General features: G+C 52.0%; 1 protein-coding gene across 1 annotated transcript; it reads left to right on the top strand.

The window, feature by feature from the left end:
* Window positions 1-573: 573 nt before the first annotated feature.
* On the top strand, window positions 574-12,292 carry LOC128101956 (cytochrome c oxidase subunit 4 isoform 2, mitochondrial). The gene is made up of 5 exons (XM_052725418.1): window positions 574-687; window positions 1,427-1,508; window positions 3,599-3,763; window positions 8,053-8,184; window positions 12,061-12,292. The coding sequence occupies exons 2-5, from the start codon at window positions 1,427-1,429 to the stop codon at window positions 12,195-12,197; spliced, it is 516 nt and encodes a 171-aa protein (XP_052581378.1). The 5' UTR covers window positions 574-687; the 3' UTR covers window positions 12,198-12,292.
* The last annotated feature ends 500 nt before the right edge of the window (window positions 12,293-12,792 follow it).

A 12,792-nucleotide genomic window follows, 5' to 3' on the forward strand; every position in this document is an offset into this window, starting at 1 on the left:
CCAGGCCAATTGTTGAGAGTCACCCAGCACAGATGAAAAATCCAGGAGGAGGCTTCATCTCTCTTTCCTTAGAGACGGGGTTTTGTAGCAAAGCCTGTCCTTGAACTTTGTGGTCCTCCTGCCTCCACCTCTGGAATCCTGGGACTGCTGGCAGCCTGCGGCTGAAGGAGGCTTTCCCCTCTCCCCAACCTCACCGCCCTCAGCGTAGAGGGCCGGAAGGAGCGCCCATAATGGTACTTGAAGGCTGCCTGGAGTAGGAGGCTGGAAGGCTGACAAGACAATGCAGAGCCCCAGAAGTGGAGGCAGGAAGTAGCCAAGTCTCTGCTATACAGTGAGTTCGAGTCCAGCCTGGGCTACATGAAACCCTGACTCAAAACAAAATCAGAGAGCATTCTTGGTGGGATGACCAGGAGAAGGTTGAAGTAGCAGGGACCTCCTCCTGCTCCTCTGCCAGTTGGGGGTCTGCAGAGGTCTCCCCGCACCGGTGGGGACAGGGCGGGCGGCTGCAGCTCTCCCTCTTCTCCCTGGGGACGTGGCCGAGCACAAGCGACAGAGGCGGGATGTTCCCACGTGGGGGTGGCGGGCGGAGGCGGGGCGCGCTCTGGTCCCCTCGGTCGGGTCTGCGGTTCCCTGCCAGTCACTCAGCGGGGCAGCTCTGGATCGTTCCGCTGCCTTCAGCCTGCAAAGGTGAGTCCCGCCCGAGGGAAGGGTCGCGCGCAGGGTGGGAGGGGGGGTGCGGGGGGTGTTGGTGGTGGCCACCCTGAGCCTTTGCCCCATCGCCGCACAACTCTCCCTTCCTGGGGTCCCTCACTGGGGTCCTAGTCCTGGGCATTGCCTCTTTCCACGAAGTGGGGTCTCCTCTTTCCAGAGGATGGGCTGCTCCTTTTCCTAGATGTGTCGCCTCTCCCACCCGCTGACCCAGTTTGGTCCTTGGCCTCTAGAGCGGCTGGGATGCCAGACCCTGCGTGTCCAGTGATGGCAGGGCTCAGCCTGCCCCCTCCTCCTGCAGCGGAGCAGGCAAAACGCACGTAGACAGTCAATTAAGGAGACCTTGGAGCAAGACGCCGCCGAGCATCTGCTCTGAGACCTGGGCCAACTGCCCTGCAGGGAGGAGGCTCAGGGCTTTCCTCTGGGGCAGACAGTTTAGTGGGGCTCCCAACCTGGCTGATACGAGACTGACAGCAGAGCTTGCGCCCCCCAGTCCCAAACTTTTCAGACTTCATCCAGAGAGAGGCTTGACTTTCCACTTCTCAAACGATGGAGAACCCAAGAGGGCCCTAAAGATCTGGAGTGCCCCCATCCACTCCCACGTATTAGACAACGCTGAAAGGGGTCACCTCCACCCCACCAGCAAATCAGCATCTGGCCTTGAGGGGCAGCCAGCGAGCCCCGTGGTGCAGAACCACACCTGTCTCCTGCCCCACAGATGCTTTCCAGAGCTGCCTGGAGTCTGCTGATGAGGACCGGAGGACTCGGAACTCGGGGGACACACAGCCCAGGAAGTACTGGTAAGGCTCAGACCCAGGGTCCGGCCCTGCTCCAGGATTCTGTCAGAGAGCCCCGTTAACTGCCTCGCATCACCTCCTTTGATCCTGCCCCTAGGTCCTGGACCAAGTTCCTCCAGCAAACTGGAGCCCACTGAGGAAGAGAGTAGACCCCTTCATTCCGGGTTTCATTAGAGCCTAGCTCCCACACCTTAGCCTTCTAAGGCCTTTGTGTCCCCAAAGGAGGGTGCTACAAGGTTGAGGACCCTGAATTCTCCTTTCCAGACCTGGTGCCAGGACTAGTCAGAAGAAGAGGTCTAAAGCAGGAGAGATTTCAGCCAGATAGCAGAAGGGATCTCCTGATGCTCAGGCGAATAATGTCAAAGATAACATTTGTTGATCCATTACCGGACCCCCCCCCCCCCCAGCTATGCCAATCACTTCCCCTTTAGATTTTGCAACAACAGTGTGAGGCGGTGCTAGCTCTGCTTCTCAGATGAACAACTAGACGTCAGAGTTCTAGATAGGAGACAGGGCAGCACCCCAGGCCGAGGACGGTGGCTCACACCTCAATCCGGGAACTCGGGAGGCTGAGGCGGAGGGCTGCCACACACACACATCCCAAACCAGCTCGGCCTGCGGGCTGACTCCCTGTCACAAACAAAAAAATGACAACAAAGCTGGGCATGGCGGTTCATACTTCCAACCCTAACACTTGGAAGACCGAGGCAGGAGGATAGTTGTGGGTAAGAGACGGGGCTACAAGGACAGAGTGTTAAAACAAACAAACAACCCAGCAGAGAGAGAGAGAGAGAGAGAGAGAGAGAGAGAGAGAGAGAGAGAGAGAGAGAGAGAGAGAGAGAGAGAGAGAGACTCAGAACTAGGATTGCTCCGATGCTGCTCTCGGCCTCTGGTGTCAACAAACAGGAGAGCCTGTAGGGAGACCCTCACTTTCTGATCATGCTCAGGGCAACCTGGCCATCTGCACAAAGTTCAGGCCTAGTTACCAAGGAAAGCCTCTGGAAGAAGGCTGGGAAGAAAACCGTCCTTTCTGGACCTAGGATCACTGAACACTGCCGTGTGCCAGGCCTTTGGTGTTTTAAAAATGTATTATTGCTTGTATACACGACGTATAGGCGTCATTTAAATTTATTATTGTTTGTATGCAAGATGTATGGGGGGGCGGCATGCTACATCATGGTTCTGGAGGTCAGAGGACAGCTTTGTGGACTCTTCTCTCCCACCTTTGTGTGGGTTCTAGGGATTGAACTCAGGCCCTCCAAACCACAACTGTCTTTACCCACCGAGTCATCGCTCAGGCTCTCTCCTTTCATCTTGTTTTATGTTATTTTTTAGACACAGGCTCTCATGTACCAGGCTGGCCTCGGACTTGCTATGTAGCTGAGGATAACCTTGAATTCTTAATCCTCCTGCCTCTACCTCCCAAGTCCTCTCAAGTGATGAGCAGACAGGCATGTTCCACCCAGCTCAGGGGTGCTGGGAATCAAACCCAGATCTCCTCACATCCCAAGCTTTCTACACACTAGGCAAGCACTCCACCCACTGAGCTACATTCTTAACGCTTCTTCCCCCAGAGGACCTTTGGATGTGTTATCTGGAAGCTTCCACTGAGGTGTGAGGCAACCTATCACCCATGCTTTCTAGACGAGGCTGCTCAGATGCAGCTGTGCACAGTGTGAGTTGAGTATCAAGCTGCAGTCAAACCCAGCTGCCTCCGAAGCCCCATGAAGCACACGTAAAGACACGCACAGGGTGCTTTATAGTTTGCATGGATCTCAGTTCCCTCCTCAAGCCCCTCCTCACCCCTAGCCTTTGCCTTACCGGACCTCCTCTCAGGCTTAGACCTTCCCAGAGGACACAGGGTTTGCAGCCGAGAGGTGGTGACCTGCGTCCCTGACTGTGCTCCTTGCTTGAAGGCTCAGTGTGTTCATCTGTCAAATGGAGATGACCACGTCTGGCTGAGAGCGACATGTGGCTCATGAGCCAGCTCACCTGAAAGCCTTCAGCTGACACACAGTGAGCAAGAAGTGTCATGGCTAGAGAGAGACAGTTCTGGGGCAGCCGGGACTCAGCTTCCTCCCTTGTACCCGCAGCTGGCAGTCAGCGGAGGCTGAGTCCCTATGTTGACTGCTATGCCCAGCGCTCCTATCCCATGCCAGATGAACCCTTCTGCACAGAGCTCAGCGAGGAGCAGAGGGCTCTGAAGGAGAAAGAGAAGGGCAGCTGGGCCCAGCTGAGCCAAGCAGAGAAGGTGGCCTGTAAGTACTGGGCCGGGCAGGCTCTCTGGCTGGAGAGAAGGGGAAGGCACAGGGGTGGGGTGCGGTGGGGTGGGTGGAGTTCAGCTCACCCTTTTATCCACTGAACCCCCACGTCTGGAGCTAGTGACCCTGGGGACATGAGGAGAATCACCTGGACTGATTTGACACTGTGAGACAAGATGTGTGGCTAGGGTGGGATGTGTCCCAGGGGCTGCAGACCCAAAAGACAGGAAGGGTCTCCAGAAGGTCTGTCTGGGGAAGAATAAGAGTGACATGGAGAAGGGTGTCCCAGGAGCAGGTGTGGAGGGTCTTATGTCACCAAGTGGGGCAGAGAGAAGCAGGGAAGAAGGGAGGCAAGCTGTGTGGCCCTCGGCTGGCGTGGGCTCTCTGGAGCCTATTTGCCTCCTTTCACAGCTGGGTGCAGGAGGTCTCTTACTTCAGGGGGTACTGGTGGGCAGAAGCTCGCACTGCTCACCCACTTTCTTCCCTCATTGGGCATCTTACTGGCATCAACTACAAAGGCAGGCCCCGGCCTGGGTGGGAACAAGCCAGGCTGCATCCTGGCCCTCTAAACTTACATGCTTGGTGCTCTGCCTAGCTCCTTTCCCTTCCTTCCACACCCCTCACCTCCCTCCCCCTCTCTCCCACCTCCCCCTTACTTCCTCGCCCCTCTCCCCTCTTCTCCTCCCTCCTTTCCCTTCCATCTATTCCACCCATCTCCCCTCTATATCAGAAAGGGAAGGCCACTCTTTCCTTCTGTACCCAAATGTCACCATATTAAGTTTGTCCCTGTACCCACCATTAACTGCCCGACAACTGGTCCCACAGTCATAGGAAACTGAAGCTCAGGGAGATGAAGTCACTGGCCAGGCCACATAACTTAGAGTCACTAGATATGGGTCGGGACTCGGACCCACACAGAAGGCACCAGGACCACACCACTGCCACACCACATACTCTGGGAGGGTTGGTGAGCTACAAGAGGGCGCCAGTGCTCCCAGCAAACAGCAACTGGGCCCTGGACCTCTTGCCACTGGGTCCCCCCTCCCTCACCTTCACCCCACCTTCTTCCTTCTCTCTGCTCCTGCCTGGGTGGAGATTCACTGTGGCAGCCAAACTGCCCAACCCAAGACGGTCCTGCCCAGGAACCCAGGCCAGCACGCATTTTCCTTCACACACCATTTCGGAGCTATTTAAGGTACAGAGACGCATTGTTCACATGGGCGACGCACTTAAAGGGCTGCAAGAAGGGAGAGACAGGGAAAGCAGGAAGGTAGAAAGAAAAGGAGGGAAGGAAGCAAGAAAGAAAAGAGGACCAAGTGGAGGGAGGGAAGGAAGGAAGGAAGGTCAGCATCCTTTCCAAAGTCCTCCTGAGACCAGGCCCTTGGCACACAGACATTCCTTGTCACCTCTTGCCACTGGGTCCCCCCTTTTCATTCTATGACTCTTGATCTGAGCTTAGGCATCATGCTGGGTAGTGGGCCACCGGCCTGGTCCACACATCTCCTGATAGCCATGCCAGAGCCTAGGCAGGCATCTAGCTGTGGCTATATTTTGATAATTGCTAGAAGGCACACAACTTAAGCAAAAGTATAGCGTTAAGCTGGCATGATAGCCGGGCGGTGGTGGCACAAGCCTTTAATCCCAGCGCTTGGGAGGCAGAGGCAGGTGAAGTTCTGTGAGTTCAAGGCCAGCCTGGTCTACAGAGTGAGTTATAGCACAGCCAAGGATACACAGAGAAACCCTGTCTCCAAAAACAAAACAAAAACCAAAAGCCTCAAAAAAGAAAAAAAATGTTTAAGCTGGCATGGCGACGTATAATACCAGCCCTGGGAATGGCTGAGGCAGGAGGATTGTGGGTTCAAGGGCAGCCTAGGCTGTGTAGTGAGATGCTTTCCCAAAATAAATCAATGTTTTATCATTTTAAATACATAACGATAGAAAACAGAGCCTCTGTGTACTGCCAGCGGTCTAGGCGCTGGGGCTGCTTTGGTGACCAGAGTCCTTGTTCTTCTGAGGCTTGGCGAAGGTGAGCGCTACAGAGCAGATGATAAAGTTCTCAGTGGGAGGAGGGAGGTCAGGCGAGTCCTGATAAAAAAAGTGCCACATAAAAGCTTATTTTTGTACTTCTGTGTCAGAAATCCACCATCCCTATTCAGTTAGAATGGACCCAAATCCACCTTCCCTGGGGCTAGCTAGCCAGGTCCTGTGGGATCTGCCTCCTACCTCCTCAGCCATACTGCCCTACCTCGGCCCTTCCCCATCTGTTCCTGTCCTGGGCCATTTAATTTAATTGTTTTATTTTATTTTATGTTTTTCTTTCTTTCTTTTTTTTTTTTTTTTTTTTTTTTTTTTTTTTTTTTTTTTTTTGGTTTTTCGAGACAGGGTTTCTCTGTGTAGCTTTGCACCTTTCCTGGAACTCGCTTTGTAGACCAGGCTAGCCTCAAACTCACAGAGATCCACCTGCCTCTGCCTCCCGAGTGCTGGGATTAAAGGCGTGAGCCACCACTGCCTGGCTATGTTTTAGTTTTTCGAGACAGGGTATCCCTGTGTTGCCCTGGCTGTCCTGGAACTCGATCTGTAGACGAGGCTGGCCTCAAACTCACAGAGATCTGCCTGCCTCTGCCTCCCGAGTGGTGAGATTAAAGGCGTGGGCCGCCACAGCCCAGCCTTATTTTAATTTTTGGGACAAAGGGTTTCATTTATGTAGCTTGGCTATCCTGGAATCCAGCATACAGCCAAGGCTGACCTTGAAGGCACTGAGATTTGCTGCCTCTACTTCAGCAGCGTTGGACCCAAGGTGCGAGCCACCACACCATGCTGACTTTGTTTTAATTTCAACTTGCCTTTCTCTGTTTGAGTTCCTAAACCTGGGTCCCTAGGTCTCCTCGGAGAGGCCTTCTCAGTCTCCCTAATGAAGGCAGCTCCCCGACGCCCACCCCTGACATGTTTGCTGAAACACTTGGTTCCTCCCCTCCTAAGTTCCATGAGGGTAAGAGCCGCTGTGTACAGTTACCATGCTTTCTTATGCAGTAAGTGCTTAAGAATCTGCTGGTTGTGCAGCATTCGGGAAGCAGAGTCAGGACAGCAGAGTGAGATCCTTGCTCAAAACACACAAGCAAACAAGAATGGGCTGGTGTGCCGGGCGGTGGTGGCGCACGCCTTTAATCCCAGCACTCGGGAGGCAGAGGCCGGCGGATCTCTGTGAGTTCGAGGCCAGCCTGGGCTACCAAGTGAGTTCCAGGAAAGGCGCAAAGCTACACAGAGAAACCCTGTCTCGAAAAACCAAAAAAAAAAAAAAAAAAAAAAAAGAATGGGCTGGTGTACTGGAGAGATGGCTCAGTGAAGAACCTGCCATGCAAGCATGAGAACCTGAGTTCAGAACACGGCTGGGTATAGCAGCATTTGCTTGTAACCCCAGTCCTGGGGAGGCCAAGACAGGAGGAGCTCCCTGGCCAGCTAGTAGAGACCAATCAGTGAGCCTCAGGGTCAGTGAGAGATCCTGTCTCAAAATGCAAGGTAGAATGAAATCAAGGAAGACACTGGATGATGATTTCTAGCCTTCACATTCACGCACATGTATGTCATGCACACACTTGCACACTCAGAGGTGTACCAGGCTTTTTCTCTTAGGCCACAAACCAGCTCCCAAATCGTGACACAGAGACTTATCGTTAGCTTTGAATGCTTGGCCTAGCTCAGGTAGGTTTCTGGCTAGCTTTTTTAACTTAAATTATCCTGTTTCTCTTTATCTACCTTTTGCCTTGGGGCTTTTTACCTTTCTTACATCTGTGTATCTTACTTTCTCGTGTCTGGCTGACTGGTGTCTGCCTGGCTTCTGGTCCAGGGCGTCTCTCTCATTCTCTCCTCTTCCTTCTCTCGTTCCTTTTTTCCTTCTTTCTCGAGCCTAGATTGATTTATTTATTCTCTCTGCCTGCCAGCCCCACCCATCCTTTCTTCTGCCTTGCTATTGGCCATTCAGCTTTTCATTAGGCCAATCAGGTGCCATGGGCAGGCCAGGTGAAACAGATGCAGCACAGTTTTACATAATTAAGCAAATGCAGCATAAACAAAAGCAACACACCTTTACGCAGTTAAAGCAATATTCTGCAACGTGAACAAATATAACACATCTTTGCCCAGTTGAAATAATATTCTACAACACAGAGGCTGAGTGAACAGCCTATGGGGCAAGAAGGGGCAGCCAAGGGGGTCAGGGGCCAGCAGCGGGCTCCAGGGTCCTGGGCGTGGATCTGCATGAGTCCCCTCCACACACTGCCTGCCTCCAGTGTACCGGCTCCAGTTCCAAGAAACCTTCGCAGAGATGAACCATCGCTCCAACGAATGGAAGACGGTGATGGGCTGTGTCTTCTTTTTCATCGGATTCACGGCTCTGGTGATTTGGTGGCAGCGGGTCTATGGTGAGTGGATGAGTCACTTGACGGTAGGCAGTGTACGCTCTTGTGCCCATAAGTCACTGGCTGAGCTCTCGAGGGGTCCATATTAGGACTCTCCTGAAGGGTTCTGAAGTGTCCACAGAGGGATCGTCAAGAACAGAACATGGCCAGCTAGGGGGAATGTAGGGAGGTTAGCTCTCTGGGTATGAGTTTTCTCTTCTGCAAAATGGGAATAATAACATCCAACTCTCTGTCTGGGCTCTTGTGAGTATTTAATGAGAAGGCTATAGGTCCAAGTGGGTGCATGAATAGTGGCGTTTCTGATTGCTGCATATTAACCATGTGTTTCTTAGCATGCTTTTCTTTTTCTTTTCTTTTTAAAAAATATTTACTTTTATTATTTTTTAATTGTGTATGTTATCTTATGTGGGAGTATGCATACATGAGTGCCTAGGAACTCCTGGAACTAGAATTACAGGCAATTTGAGCCTTCATGTGGGTGCTGGGAATTGAACTCAAATCCTCTGGAAGAGCAGTCAGTGCTCTTAACCACTGAGCCATCTCTCAAGCCCTTTAGCATACTTTTCAACAGCTGGAAGACATGAATCTATTGTCTTTTTCCTTTTTTTTTGACAGGGTCTTATCATGTAGCCTTGACTGTCCTGGAATTTACTATGTAGACCAGGCTGGCCTCAAACTCACAGAGACCCATCTGCCTCCCAAGTGTTGGGACTAAAGGTGGGCACCACTGTGATCAGCTCCATTTTTCTTTTTCTTTTTCTTTTTTTTTTTTTTTGGTTTTTCGAGACAGGGTTTTTCTGTGTAGCTTTGCATCTTTCCTGGAACTCACTTGGTAGTCCAGGCTGGCCTCGAACTCACAGAGATCCGCCTGGCTCTGCCTCCCGAGTGCTGGGATTAAAGGCGTGCGCCACCACCGCCCGGCTCTTTTTTTTTTTTTTTTAAGTAGGGTTTACTATGCAGGCTAGGCTGGCCTCAGACTTGGGATTCCCCTTCCTGAGAGTTGAGGTTAGGTGTGCATGACCACTCCTAGCTAGGGTTATTCCTCTCTCACAATAAGAGGCCAGTGAAACGATCCTGGCCAGGATGGGCACTCCCAGACCCTCTGCTCTGTTACACTTAACAGAAAGGGAAGCTTGCATTTGATGTACAAGATGGGCTCTCCATGTCCAGCCTCTTTAGTTCCTGTATTATTGGCTACAGATGATAATATGTCCTTGCTTAGCTTAGCTACAGGAGAAGCTGGGAAATGTCGTTTTCCTGGGAATCCTCTATCTCTATCTATATATCTATATCCATCTATATCTATATCTCTATATTTTTTGAGATAGGGTCTCACTAAGTACTCTTGTTTGGCTTGAAACTCACATGCTGAGATTAAAAGCATGTACTGCCATACCAGATACTGTTTTTTTTTTAAATGCAAGAACTTGCTGAGCAGTGGTGGCACACACCTTTAGTCCCAGCACTCAGGAGGCAGAGGCAAGTGGATGGGTCTCTGAGTTTGAGGACAGCCTGGTCTACAGAGTGAGTTCCAGGACAGCCAGAGCTATACAGAGAAACTCTGTCTCAAAAAAACCAACCAACCAAATAAATGAATGAATTCAAGATCTTACTTTTAGCCCAATGTTTTAGTCACTGTTGTATTGCTGTGAGAGACACCTTGACCATGGCAACTCTAATAAAAGAAAGCATTTAGTTGAGGCTTGCTTACAGTTTCAGAGGTTTAGTCCACTGTCAGGGTGGCATGCAGGCAGACATGGTGCTGGAGAAGAGGCTGAGAGTTCTACATCCAGATCAGCAGGCAGCAGGAATAGAGAGGGACACTAGGCTTGGCTTGGGCTTCTGAAACCTCAAAGTTGGCCCGCAGTGACACACTTCCTCCAACAAGGCCACACCTCTTAATCCTTTTCAAATAGCGGCACTCCCTAATGACTCAGCATTCAAATATATGCGCCTCCATTCAGACCACCACACCCAGGCTGACGTGAAACTCACTAAGGAGCCTAGCTTGGCTTCAAACTTGCAGCAAATCATCTTGCTTTGAAATTTCGAGTCCTGGCATTACAGATGTGAGTCACCATGCCTGGGTTGTGGGTTGTTTTTTTGTTTGTTCATTTGTTTGTTTTATAGGTGGGTCATTTCTTTCTTTTAAAATTGTATTGAATGTGGCGGTCAGAGGACAGCTTCTGGGAGTCAGCTGTCAGGCCTGGTGGCAAGCACATCCACCCATTAAGCCATTTGCCAGCCCTTTGTTTCAGTACTGCTCTTCAGAGGACCAGGATTTATTCCCAGGACCAACATGACAGCTCACAACTGTCTGTAACAGGGGATATGACACTCTCTTCTGGCCTGCTCAGGTACTAGACACGCACATGGTGCACAGACAGACATGCAGGCAGAACACCCAAACACATGAAATAATAGTAATACTAAGAAATATTTTGAAGCTGGGATGGTGGGGCACTTCCATAATTCCAGCACTGGGGAGGCAGACACAGTAGGATCCCTGCAGCTAGTCTAGCTGAGCAGTGAGCGCCAGGGTCAGTGAGAAACCCTGCCTCAAAAACTAAGGTGGGCCTGGCTCGTTGCATGCCACCATGAATGCCACTATGCATGCCTTCAACTTGAGTTAAATTCCCAGGAGCCACATGGTGGAGGGAGAGAACCACCTCCTCAGATCTCCACACATGCACCAGAGCTCACATGAGTACTCCGTTGTGCACACCCACCCCACCCCACCCCCACAAATAAATGAAAGGGGGAAAATTAAGTACCAAAGATAGAGGCTAGGCTAAGAGGGTCCACAGGTAAGGTGTCTCTCACATCCCTCCCCAGGGGTCCAGTCTTTGGGTTAAATGCAGTTCTCTGGTATTTATTATCACTATGTAGCCCAGGCTGGCTTTGTGTTCTTTCTCCTCCTGCCTCAGCTTTCCAAGTCTGGGATTACAGGCCTACACCACCATCTAGCTCCTTTCCTGGTGTGTAAGGGGAACAGTGTCGACCTACCTTTTCCTCCTAATCCTCCTACCCCCCACCCAGCTGCGGGATACAGAAGGAGCTCCCTCACCCTTCCTGTCTAGTGGGAGACCATAGCCAGTACTTCCTATCTGGCCAGCCAGAGAGAGGCCCAGAACCTCACAAGTACTCATACTCCATTCCCATAACCCTCCAGACAGGACCTACTCCTGAGAGGGGAGGAGGGTGAGGCTCAGAGAGGTGAAGTAACTTGTTCAAGGCTACACAGCAGAGAAATGGTGGGGCTGGGAGTGGCACATGTAGTCTTCAAGGCAGTCTGCCATTGATCACAGAGACAAGTGAGGAAATAGATTCCCTGAGGGAGGAAGAGTAAATCCAAGGCAAGGCTGGGAGCAAGCCCCGGACTTGGTTTTTTTTTTTTTTGGTTTTTTGAGACAGGGTTTCTCTGTGTAACAGCCTTGGCTGTCCTGGAACTCACTATGTAGACCAGGCTGGCCTCAAACTCACAGAGATCCACCTACTTCTGCCTCCCAAGTGCTGGGATTAAAGGCACGAGCCACCACCGCCGCCGCCCTGCTGTGGACGAGCTTTTAAAAACAGTGGAAAGCCTGGTGGTGCACACCATTAATCCCAGCACTGGGGAGGCAGAGGCAGCTGGATCTCTGTGAGTTCGGAGCCAGCCTGGTCTATATAGTGAGTTCTAGGGCAGCAGGAGCTACATAGTAAAACTCTTATTCACAAAGAGAGACAGACAGAAACAGAGGGCTGAGGGAGAGCCTGGAGATACCGGGAGTGCACCCCTCAGTGCCGGGGACCCTGAGTGTGGCGGTAAACCAGGGTCAGAGGGAGAGTGGCTGTGGGGACCTGGGCTGCTGCTCTGGCTCACCCTTGGTGCCCCTGCAGTCTTCCCTGAGAAGGTTGTCACCCTGACGGATGAACGGAAAGCCCAGCAGCTCCAGCGCCTCCTGGACATGAAGAGCAACCCCATCCAGGGCCTGGCTGCCCACTGGGATTACGAGAAGAAAGAATGGAAAAAGTGACCAGCATCACTCGGCCGCCGCTTGCCCTCTGGAGACCACCCTGGTGCAGAGCCTGAGGCCCAGAGCCCCCTCCTCCCCTCCCCTCCCCTCCCCTCCTCCCCTCCCCTCCCCTCCAATAAAAGCAGCTTGCTTTCTTCTGCCTGCAAACTCCCCTCGGGCTGTATGTGGCATCTAAACTTACCCGGTGAGATGGGGGCAGGAACAAGTCACGGAGGGTTTCCTGGAGAAGTCTGCCAGGGCTGGGCCTTAGGCAGGATGGAGGGAGGAGAGGAGGCAGTCAAGAGAGGCAGTAGCAAAGGCAAACAAACACTCTTTTACTCGGTCAGTTAACCAGTCTCTACTGAGCACCATGGTGTACCTAGTAGTCAGATTCCGGGCTCCGGGGATGCTGCAGCACAAGGACAGTGCTTGGCTCCTCGGAGGAGACTTTTCTCCTGTGGAGGCCAGTACAAAAGTGAATAATAAATAATGCTGGGATAAATTGCAGGAGATGAGTGCCGCAAAGAAAACAGGATAGAAGGAGCCTGGGAAGCAGGTGGAGAGCCTCTTAAGGGAAGTGGCACTTCTGAACAAGCCTTGAAGGGAAGATGGAGGC

This window comes from Peromyscus californicus, unplaced genomic scaffold, assembly GCF_007827085.1.
Source record: "Peromyscus californicus insignis strain IS unplaced genomic scaffold, ASM782708v3 Scaffold_7__1_contigs__length_154581171, whole genome shotgun sequence".
NCBI lineage: Eukaryota > Metazoa > Chordata > Mammalia > Rodentia > Cricetidae > Peromyscus > Peromyscus californicus.

Coding starts and splice junctions, on each gene's coding strand:
- LOC128101956 (XM_052725418.1), top strand. CDS start 1,427: ATGCTTTCCAGAGCTGCCTGGAGTCTGCTGATGAGGACCGGAGGACTC. Junction 1,509..3,598: donor ACACAGCCCAGGAAGTACTG/GTAAGGCTCAGA, acceptor TTGTACCCGCAG/CTGGCAGTCAGCGGAGGCTG. Junction 8,185..12,060: donor TTGGTGGCAGCGGGTCTATG/GTGAGTGGATGA, acceptor GTGCCCCTGCAG/TCTTCCCTGAGAAGGTTGTC.